This window comes from Mesoplodon bidens (assembly GCF_964165515.1).
Source record: "Mesoplodon bidens genome assembly, chromosome: X".
Classification (NCBI taxonomy): domain Eukaryota; kingdom Metazoa; phylum Chordata; class Mammalia; order Artiodactyla; family Ziphiidae; genus Mesoplodon; species Mesoplodon bidens.
In genome coordinates, this window is record NC_138163.1 from 111755558 (window position 1) to 111767860 (window position 12303).

At 34.9% G+C, this 12303-nt stretch overlaps 1 protein-coding gene across 2 annotated transcripts in view; it reads left to right on the forward strand.

The window, feature by feature from the left end:
- DMD (dystrophin) overlaps window positions 1-12303 on the forward strand; it is a 2087389-nt gene that overhangs the window by 730767 nt on the left and 1344319 nt on the right. For both annotated transcript variants that reach the window (XM_081221405.1, XM_081221404.1), the window contains exons 20-21: window positions 5930-6171; window positions 11929-12109. In XM_081221405.1, the coding sequence (XP_081077531.1) occupies window positions 5930-6171; window positions 11929-12109 (423 nt within the window). The remainder of the gene's footprint in view (window positions 1-5929; window positions 6172-11928; window positions 12110-12303) is intronic.

Here is a 12303-nt window from a genome sequence, read left to right on the forward strand (position 1 = left end):
TATGGAGAAACGGTATGGAGGTTCCTTAAAAAACTAAAAATAGAACTACCATACAATCCAGCCATCCCATTACTGGGCATATACCCTGAGAAAATCATAATTCAAAAAGAGTCATGTACCAAAATGTTCATTGCAGCTCTATTTACAATAGCCAGGACATGGAAGCAACCTAAGTGCCCATCAACAGATGAATGGATAAAGAAGATGTGGCACATATATACAGTGGAATATTACTCAGCCATAAAGAGAAATGAAATTGAGTTATTTGTAGTGAGGTGGATGGACCTAGAGTCTGTCATACAGAATGAAGTAAGTCAGAAAGAGAAAAACAAATACTGTACGCTAACACATATATATGGAATCTAAAAAAAAAAAAAGTTCATGAAGAACCTAGGGGCAAGACGGGAATAAAGATGCAGACCTACTAGAGAATGGACTTGAGGATACTGGCAGGGGGAAGGGTAAGCTGGGACAAAGTGAGAGAGTGGCATGGACATATATACACTACCAAACGTAAAATAGCTAGTGGGAAGCAGCCGCATAGCACAGGGAGATCAGCTCGGTGGTTTGTGACCACCTAGAGGGGTGGGATAGGGAGGGTGGGAGGGAGGGAGACGCAAGAGGGAAGAGATATGGGGACATATTTATATGTATAACTGATTTATTTTGTTATAAAGCAGAAACTAACACACCATTGTAAAGCAAATATACCCTAATAAAGATGTTAAAAAAAAAACAAATATGAGTAGGGATCTGACTTTTTGCTCTTATAATTCAATACTGTTTAGAAAGAGAAAAAAATGAAAAAAGTTATATACATAAATTTATGTATCCTTATTAGGGATATGAATTTTATGTCAACCTATTAATTTTTACAAGCTATTATTTTTAAAATAAGATGACGTGGCAGTTGTATAAAAGTTAGTGTCACCAGAAAACCTCTAGAATTAGCCTATAATACTCAGACCTCATTTTCATGGACTCTAATTAAATTTCTGTCACATTTTAGGCTGTTATATTGAATGCCAAATGTATTTACAATGACCCTCATTTAATATGCAACAAAAATAGGAACTATTTATTAGCAACTTTATTTTAAGTTTTCATTCCAAATATTCTTCTAATTCAAGAGCTCTGAAAACACAAGTTTTTGCATTATTCTACCCTGACTTTATGGCTAATGCTGAATATACTTGATGAGGAATACTTCACTTTAAGTGGCAGTTTTGAAGTACTTCCATGGAAGGTGGTGCACAATTAAAATTATTCTAACAGTCTGTTATGCACTGTACACAAGTAATAAAATTAATGGATGCACTTCAAGTAATGATCCATTTCCTCTGGGTGCAATATATTTATTCATAGACTATTTCAGGGGTTGTTTAGAATATGAGATGTGAATGGATTATGATCCATTATCCCTGAGATTCTAATGTGCTGCTACAAAATGGTTTCCATAAGTATTGTTCATAATGTGTGGTGAGTTAGTGTTTGTATTCTTAAGTAGCTAACAAAAAATTAGAAAAACAGATGCTCAAATGATTGATACTTAAAACTTTGCAGATATTTATACTTACAAACTGTCATGAAACTTAAAATTTTCAGTTAAGAAGCATAATTCTATGAAATACACATAAAACAATTATATATAATAATAAAATTATTCATAGTATTTGCTGGGGAAACACTTAGTACCTTTATTCTGCAAAAATTTTAAGGGACTTTCTCATAATCTCATTACTAGTACTGGATAATAGATGGCCAGTTAATTGATGAAGTTGAAGTAATGGCATTTCTAAGTTTGAGAGACACACATTAAGTAATGTGACATGTGACAGTGCTGTTGATCCCTCCCCCAAGTATTTTAAAGCAGACTTGAAGCAAGAGAGACTGCATGCGTCTTGTGTTTGGCTTTTCGTGTCTGTGGCTATTGCTCCCCTAATGTTTGTATTCGTATGAAGTAAGATATCGATTTGGTGTTGGGTGAGTTCACAAGTAAAGTGTATTTATTTCATACCTACTCTAAGCTGAGAATTCTATCAGATACTGCCAGTGGAGAGATTTTTCTTAGGGGGGTTTATAGTTTAGAAAGACAGGTTATACTCTAGTTGAGCAGGAAGCATATTCATATATGAATTAATACAGTATTTCCATACAAATCGTTAATAAATAAAATGTCTGATTTTCTGCAGTCAAAATCATATCTTCACCAGTGACATCTAGAAATTTCTGTTTTTAACTTTTAGCCTGGCTATCCTGTGTAACTTTAATTTCAAATGATTACAGATTTATGACCAATTATTCCAAGATTCCCTAATAAACTCTTATGGATTCATCACTGATTGATATAATTTCTCTTAAAAGTATATAAATATACTTTCTATATCCCATATTAGTGCCATATTATATAAAATTACTATCTTTAAAAAATATTTATTATTTTTCATAAATGACCCTTTTCAGTAATTAAAAAGACTCCCCCTCTCCCTAATTTACCATTTGACAGATCTGGTTTCTTTTCCTTGTTTCCTACATGTTCTTTTTCATTTCTTTATATTAACATTGACTGATATTTATTGGTTGCCTAGTATATGTCATGCTTGGTGTAACAATTCACACATGTTAACTCAGAACCCTGATAGGTGTCCAATGAGGTCAATTGTATTTTTTTAACTTTGTATTTCATATTGGAGTATAGTTGATTAACAATGTTGTGTTACTTTCAGGTGTACAGCAAAGTGATTCAGTTATACATATACATGTATCTACTCTTTTTCAAATTCTTTTCCCATTTAGGTTATTACAGAATATTGAGCAGAGTTCCCTGTGCTATACAGTAGGTCCTTGTTGGTTATCTATTTTAAATATAGCTGTGTGTACGTGTCAATTCTCAATCCATGGATGAGAAAAATGAGGCCCAGTGTGATTACCTAACTGAACCCAGTTAACTCATTTAGTAAAGCAGTGGTGGGGGGCAGGGACCAAATTTGAACTCAGGTCTGCCTAATACCAGAGCTTTTGCTGTGAACTTTTATACCCTTTTGCCTGCTTTTACCATTTATCCTAATAAGGAGATCCTTCTTTTACCTATTATTATATTTTAATTCCCTTTATTCGGTTATAAAAATCAATATGCTCTTAAGTGGAGAGTATATAGATTTCATAGTGGATTTGTACTAAATTCACTTTTCTCATTTATATTAATTCCTTTTGCAGCAATGTTTAGCATCTGGACATTTTTTGGGCACGACATATTGAACTGATAGTTTTGGGTGATGATCAAGGAGTCATTAAATTCTAGCTCTGGATTTTAATAGGTACCATAGAACTTATTGATACTTCATTATAGTTTGATTTGTATTTTGCTGATTAAATTAACATGCATTATTCTTAGTAAAATTAATTTATGATTTTAGTTTTCCAGTTGCTAAGGGGTTTTCATATGGTTGACCTCAGGGACGGTGAGATAATTTTCTCTGTATTCCCTTATCATTTGGACAAATGCTAAATAAATTCAATCCAGTATCGTTCCATCAGTACTTTTAATTTACTTTAGCATCTCTTGTTTGTCTGTCATGGACTTGGACTACCAAGGACTGACTTCCTTCTTCTAAGTGCCTATTCACACTTAATATATGCTGAAAATATTTCTCCTAAACATCTCGTCATTTAGATCCATGGCACATTTTTGAATCATTTTCTAACATAATTTACAGTTTCTACCCTGTGTACTTTTAAATTGTTCCCTTTCATTTTCCAGCAATAATATCAGCATTTTATTGTAGTATTTTTTCTCAAACTGAATGCCTATATGACCGGAGATTTGGATTCTTCCCTTATATTTTGTAACAAACATGATCATTTTACAACTATAGTTTCTTAGTGGCATCCCTCAGAACATATTTTAGTATAATTCTTGGTCACTGCTCAAAACCAAATTATCCCAAACAGAATATCCCACAACACATCCAGATGTCTCAATAAAACCAGTCACTTCCTTAGCTGTTAGGGAGGGTATTAGAGGAATATTTAGCTCCTGCAAACCACGGGCTGCCTTATATAGCTGTATATATAGAAATATACATATATTATCTTTTTACTCTTTAGTTTTTCAATTAATTTTTTTTTTTTTTGCGGTACGCGGAGCCTCTCTCTGTTGTGGCCTCTCCCGTTGCAGAGCACAGGCTCCGGACGCGCAGGCTCAGCGGCCATGGGTCATGGGCCCAGCCGCTCCGCGGCATGTGGGATCTTCCCAGATGGGGGCACGAACCCGTATCCCCTGCATTGGCAGGTGGACTCTCAACCACTGCGCCACCAGGGAAGCCCTTCAATTAATTTTTTTCAAAAATATATCAGGCAAAGGAGGAGGAAAAGATCGTTGCCAACGATATTTGCGAAGTTTGTTTTCTCCAGTGTCATCCTGGCTAGTGTCAAACTCTGAAATGAGCGAAGTTAGAGTTGTGTTTCAAATGGATTGAGAGACGTGGTTTGGCAGCATGACATAATTACAACAAAATGAAAATTAGGTGTCTGAGCAGAGGAAAGTAAAGGAGAATAAAATAATATAGTTGTTGACTTCAAATCCATGTCTTTTATTCTTTAAAAAGAGTGAAGTGGGAGGCATGTATGAGTTAGCAGAACCACAGGCCTCACATTTGCTGGAGATGGTCTTCACTTTTTAATAACGTAATAACTTACTTGTCAGTTAACTAAATCACATTACCAGAAAGTTGTGTAAAATGGACATTCATAAAAGAAGATTCTCCTAGACAACTTGGTCTTCACTAAATCATTTTACCCCTAAAATACTTTAACCTAGAGGAAGAATCTTACAGTGAGCTTATGATCCCTTTTGAGATCTGCGAGTATATGTAGGAATTGGAAACATTTGAATATTCAGTGTTCCAGAAATATTATAAAATTAGTGCTATCATAGCTATGTTTTAACATGTATATCATATTTAATATATATCTTTATATAGTGTAATTTATTAAAGAAGTTACTATGTAAACAAATTGTGTGTGTGTGTGTGTAAGAACATTACATATTATGAACTTTAGAGAGTTAATAATGTGATATTGCTGTACTTGCATTGGATTGGCATTAGTCATATATCACATTTTGACAAAATTTAAATAAGATGGTATATGTTAAAAAACATAGCATATTCCCTAAAATGTACTAGATTTTCCAGAAGACTTAAGTTGATAATGATATGCTTATGTTTCCATTTTGCCCTCGATAGACTTTTTCTGCTTTAATATTTCTATAGATGATTTTAAAACTTTCAGATCAACTTCCACATTTGTAAATGATATGTAAATAATTTGAAAACCTTTTTTTTAATTAGAAAGATTATTTTTCCTAGTGCTTGTTTCCTTTCTTTGGATTTATGGGCAATCCACTTATTTCTGGCTTTCTGTAGCATAAACAGAGAATTATTGATTTTTTATACATACTCACTTTTTTCCTTTTTTTAAAAATCCAAATAATAACATTTCAACTAATTCAAAGGCGTTTTAAAAAACAAAAATGTACGTTACTTTTTAGAAGTATAGTTTATTAATATACATGACATTTAACATTTATTTGGAAATATCCAAAAAGTTGTTTGTCTGTAATCTTCCATCCCCACCATCAGAGCTTTGACCATTTTTTTAAAATTTAAATATTTTCTACTCTTCTACATCTTATGTATCCTTATTTAGTACTTTGCTACATTCATATTCTTTGATAAGATGCAATTCTAGTAATTTGCAGTCAATAATCAGAAATCTTGGTATTTTAACTTCTTTATCAGTAAATAAATGATTTGTTTGAAATTATTCAGATGATGAATAGTTTGGAACTTGAGTCAATGTTGGTTTTCAGATAATGTCTTTCAGTCTATGGCTTCAGTGGATATATTTATAAAATATGTCTTTCTAGAGGGTGTTAATGCTGACAGTATCAAACAAGCCTCAGAACAACTGAACAGCCGGTGGATCGAGTTCTGCCAGTTGCTAAGTGAGAGACTTAACTGGCTGGAGTATCAGAACAACATCATCACTTTCTATAATCAGCTACAACAATTGGAGCAGATGACAACTACTGCAGAAAACTGGTTGAAAACCCAACCCACTACCACATCAGAGCCAACAACAATTAAAAGCCAGTTAAAAAATTGTAAGGTAAGACTCTTCCCTCCTATTTGGAGTATGATCAATAGAAGTTTCTTGGAAATTTCCAGAAGAATAGCAAATTATTTAATGATAAAATTTCCCTCTTAAGGGTTTAATTAAACACAGTAAAGATCAAAATATAAGCGAAGAAAATGAGTTTAAATAGGTAACATATGGATGCCCGAATCCCCAAAAACTTAGTTACACATAGTTAATTGATTTTGTCAGTTTGCAAAATGGTGAGGCAGTGTTGGAGTATAGGAACCACACGTATCCTATGGAAAATGGACAGTAATTTAGCGCTGTCCAATTCTTATGGCAGCTCAGGTGAAAAGAGCAAAACACAGTCGTATGTTCAAAATGTGGAATCCACACAAACAGAAGCAGCTGATATACAGTATAATTGGATATATGAGGAAAATCTTTAAAACTGACAGTCCATTAACTTAGGATACTTCGAGGAAGGTTCCTTTACAGCAATATTTTTTATATGTACTTGCAGTGTAGAGGAACCTCAAAGGATAGTACAGTAACCCAGCATCAGTGCTGTTACTATACTTAAGATAGAAAGGATCAGGGAGCGAGAAGTTACAGAAACCCAGAAGGAGAGTCAGATGCTCATTGTAAAGGCAGCTTTAAGAGCCAGTCCAAGTACCAACACAGGAATGGGGCCAGAAAAATAAACACCCTACTTTGCTCTCCTCCCTGCCTCCAGAATCTGAACAGTGGTCCCCATCAACTAAACTTAATCAGAAGGCAGACGACAAGGAGCTTTAATCTATAAATGTCATTCTCCTGGGTCACAGAAGGGTGGGCAGTATATCTGGAGGGGCAAACAAGACACAGCACACACAAAAGGGCCTGAGAAAGACACTAAATGAGTATTCTGCACGTGTAAATAAACAAGATATATCAATATAAACAACTTGAACTTTTTGCATAGTTACTACAAAATGTTACTATGCATAGTTACACTTTTCATGGGATGTGGGAAATTGATTAGAGGATAGATGAAAAGGTTTCCAGAATGAACCTTAATGGTAAACTGAGATGAGTGGGCTTAATTTTAAAAGCAATGAATGGGGGTTAATCTGCATACTTTGAAAACAGTGGTTTAAATAATGGAAGACTGGAGATGGAGAGGCAACAGGGTTGGTTTGGAGGTGGTATTGAATCCAGAAAGTGAGGGGAAATTCAAAGCTATTTTGAAGGGAAAATCAGTTGAAGGATTTGATGATTCTTCTTCAAATATTGGACCGACAGCTTTACTAGGAAGTAAATAAACTCAGGAAATATATTTTTGGATAAAGAATATCGTACAGCAAGGCATTTAGTTTATTAGGCAAATATGCAAGTATAGGTAATTTCTGTTCCCTGTAATTCTAGATACATTTTGCTATTAAAGAATAGAATCCATGACTTTTTTTTCCCTGTGAATTAGAGGAATACTCCATCTGTATTATTTCTTGTGATAAAAAATCTGTTGATAGTACCTTAACCTGTTTCTTGAGATTCAGATATAGATATTAATAACATCTACAAAATGCATTCATCCATAAAATACATATTCATTGTCTCTAATGTGGCCAAGAATGATACTAAGTGTATTAGCTGGTTTGGGCTGCCATAACAAATACCATAGACTGGGTGGCTTAAACAAAAGAAATTTATTTTCTCACAGTTCTGGAGGCTGAAAGTCCAAGATGAAGGTCTGGCAGGGTTCAACTTCTGGTGAAAACTCTCTTTCTGTCTTGTAGACAGCTGCCTTCTCACCACGTCCTCACCTGGCCTTTCCTTGGCACATGTGCATGGAGGGGAAAAAAAATCTTTCTCTTCTTCTTGTAAGGCCACCAGTACTATCAGATAAAGACCCTGCACTTAAGAACTGATTTAACCTTAATTACTTTCTAAAAGCCCTATCACCAAATATAGTCACATTGTGGGTTAGAGCTCCAACACATAAATTTTGGGGGACATGATTTGGTACACAGATTCTCACTCACAGAATTCTCACAGAATTCTCACAATTCTCTCCATTTATGTCCTTGTTACATGCCACGAGCCCCCAAAGTCCAAAAGTCATAACTCATTCTAGCATCAACCCTAAAGCCTAAAGTCCAAAGTCTCTTCATAATTTAAATCATATATGGATGAGACTCGAGATATCATTCATCCTGAGATAGAACTTCTTTCCTGCTATGAACCAGTGAAACCAGATGACTTATGTGCTTCCAATATATGATGGTGGGACAGGCATAGGATAGGCATTCACATTCCAAAAGGAGAAAAAATAGGGAAGAAAGAAGGGATCCTAATCAAGTCCAAAATTTAGCAAGGCAAATTCCACTGGATTTAAGGTTTGAGAATAATCTTCTTTGGCTTGATGCCCTGCCTTCCAGTCCTGCTAGGGTGATGCTTCTACCTTTAGGACCCACTGGGGTGGCAGACACACTTAAGTTTAGGGAATATTAGAGTGAGCATTCATTGACCCTGCCCTCATAGCATTTACCTAGAGTAGGTGAGAGAGAGATTAAGTAAATGATTAAATAAACAGATGTTAAATTACCACCAGGACAAATGCTTTAAACAGAGGTACAGAGTTCTGGGAGAGTGTCTAACAGGGAAAACCTGACCTTGACAGAGCCACCAAGGGCAGCTTCCTTGAGGCAGGTACATTTGAGTTGAAATTAAGAGAACAGCAGGGAAGGAGGCTTCAGGCAGAAGGAACATGGTGGGAGGGAGCAATAATGACCAAATAACTGAAATAAGGCCAATGTGAATGCTGGGCATAGAAGGGTGGGGGCGTAAGATGAAAGATGGAGGCAAAAAGACAAGCATATAGGAGACAAAGCAAGGACTCTAAGGGCATGCTAGGACCTTGGTCTTTATCTGAGGAGTGAATGGAGATCACTGGAGGTTACATACCTTAAATATTCTCTCGAGGTTAGAGAAGTCATCCTAAGTGAAGTCATTTCTTTTTTCTGCATTCAACCACAAAGTTCCAAATTCTGATGATGGAAGTCTATACCTCTTCATCACTCCTTACTGTTTCTCTCTGCCCCATTGGTTTCTGTTAGTTTGACGAATCACCTTAGGCAAAATACTTAGCAGGATAAGCCCCATGTCATTCACACAACAGTTGAAATTGTGATTACTTGGTTGTGATTAGTAATAGGTTGATAAATTACTCCATCCTATTTGTCAGTGCATTCTGTTATTTGGAGATGTTTCTAAAATTAGGGTGCAGATTTAGCTCAAAATCTAATGTTTGCCAGAACTGGTTCTTAATATGTTGGGGATTAGGGAGCCCTTTAGGAATTGGAAGAAATCCATGGACCCTTTCCTGAGGGAAAAAATACAAGTTTTTCTAGTAGATAAACATATAATTTTAAAGGATAAATAGACTGAGAGAACATGCCTTACTCTGGAGGACCAACCACACTAAGGCCCTTTTATGGAAATAATGAGTAATTGTTAACATCTTTTAAATGTTAAATATTTGAGGTCAAAATGATATTTCCTATGATTTACTCTTAGAACTTTAAGGTCCCTGCTGAACATTTGCCCAAATGTTTTATTAGTTTCAAAGTCCCCTTTGTTTTGCAGAACATACTTTACTATACTGTAGACTCATTATATAGCCCCCTAAAAAGGAAGAATGATGGCCCTACATCTGGCCAAATGTAAATCAGGTTCTTAAATGTTTCACGGCAGATGTCATTGGTACCATTTGCAAGTCTGGTGTACAAAGTGCATGTCTGTAATTCTATAATCCAAACCACAAAGTGTTACCCTTTACCTCTTATCTTACTCTTCTTCTATGAATATGCTCCTGCCTTCTAGCACTTGATAGAGAGGCTTTATATTTGAATGGGAGAGATGGGGTAACCTCCTTATTTATCTAAATGTCTTTAATTTTCACCTACCAAAAGAATTTGATTGTTAGAGATTAACCTACCTGAATCAACTCATACTGTTATAACACATACCAAAATTCCTCTGAAAGTTATCTTTATATCTTCTAAAAATAGATTGTCCATTAGGTAGTATTGCTACTATGAAAGGATCCATGTGATAAATTTATCTCATTCAGTCCCAAGACAAAAGTTACTCTCTCTAAAAGAGTATGCATGGATCCAAAAATAACAGTTTTTTTTTCCAGGAAGCTCAGTTTTATTTTTTTTTTTTCGGTACACGGGCCTCTCACTGTTGTGGCCTCTCCCGTTGCGGAGCACAGGCTCTGGACGCGCAGGCTCAGCGGCCATGGCTCACGGGCCCAGCCGCTCCACAGCCGCTCCACGGCATGTGGGATCCTCCCAGACCGGGGCACGAACCCGTGTCCCCTGCATCAGCAGGCGGACTCTCAACCACTGTGCCACCAGGGAAACCCTCAGATTTATATTTAGTTCGTAATTATTATAATTCTATCAATTTTCCTTTCCTTCTAATTGTCTTGTGATCCAATTTTTACATTTTAATTCTCCTGCTTTTTACATTTTGAACGATAAATGATCCTGAAGTACTTTTTTCTAGAGGTAGCATAGTTATGACTTCTAAGTGAACAACCATGGAAATAATACTTTAAAAAAGAGCATTTTGAAATTTCTCTTTGAGTTCAAATTATGTATTTATCAGAAACATATGAATTGCAACTTCACTGGAAACAAAAGAGTATGAAAACATTTACACCAAGAACAGCACTGTTCCAAAGAAATTGAATGCAGGCCACAAATTCAAGTCATGTGTAATTTTAAATGTTCTAGAAATGACATTTAAATAGGAAAAAGAGGTAAATAAATGAATTTCAATAATGTATTTTATTTAACCTGATATATCAAAAATATCATCATTTCAAGATTTAATCATTATTTAAAACTACGGGTTTGTATTTTCATACTAAGTCTTCAAAATTCAGTGTATGTTTTCCAGTGACAGCACATCTAGATTTGGACTAAGCACTTTTTAGGTGCTCAATAGCCACATGTGATGAGAGACTACTACATTGGACAGCACGACAGAGTGTCCTTGTGATTTTTATCAACTAAATTAGAGTAGTGTTGAGAGTGAAAGGGGGTGCTGTTAACAATTATGCCAGGACAACAAGAGTAAAGCAGAGCAAACAGTCTCCCTAATTAAAATGATGGTAATTGCCTGTTCAGTCAGGAGAAGTGATAAGACTGTACAAAACTTAGATAATTATAGACACAAATATGTGAGTGTATATACATAAATATTACATAGATTACATATATATGTAATCTATAAAATTAATATATAAACATATTTGTAATTTAATGTAGTATGTATATACGCAGACATATGTAGCTATATATATAATTTATATTCTACACAAATGAATTTAAAGAAAATTGTTCATTGAGCTTAGAATTTGAAGTAAAGGTGCATAATTTTGACATGAGCGGTGTAGAGAAACATCCATGTTTGATTTATGAAAAAGATATAAGGTCATTCATAGTACTTTTCAGCTGTATGTATTTATGCCCATTAATGTTCTAAATGATGTCATTTTGAAATTTAAAAATCATTGTATATGATGATATCTATTGAATGAAGAGTCAAGGTATTCTTAAATTGATCACCTGTGCTGGAGGCTTGCTTCAACCATCATGGATGTTTCTTACCAATATTTTGATAAGGGCATTAAGCTAAGTTAGCATCACTGCCTTTTAATACTTTTCTTTGCAAAAATGTAATGTATGCAAATTAAAAACGTTATTTATTTTAATACTCTAAATTATGGTACAGGATGAAGTCAACCGGCTGTCAGTTCTTCAGCCTCAAATTGAGCGATTAAAAATTCAAAGCATAACCCTGAAAGAGAAAGGACAAGGGCCAATGTTCCTGGATGCAGACTTTGTGGCCTTTACAAATCATTTTAACCAAGTCTTTGCTGATATGCAGGCCAGAGAGAAAGAGCTACAGACAAGTAAGTAAAAATACTTAAAATGACTAACTTGATGTTTTCCAAATTAGTTATTTATCATGAAAAGAGAAAGTACTAACATGAAAGAATGATTTCCATCAAAGAAACCATACTCTCTACAACCTATAGTAACAACTAATGGAATGTTGTTTTCAGAAAACAAATCTGTTAGATTTCCATTTCTTGCTTCCTCCATA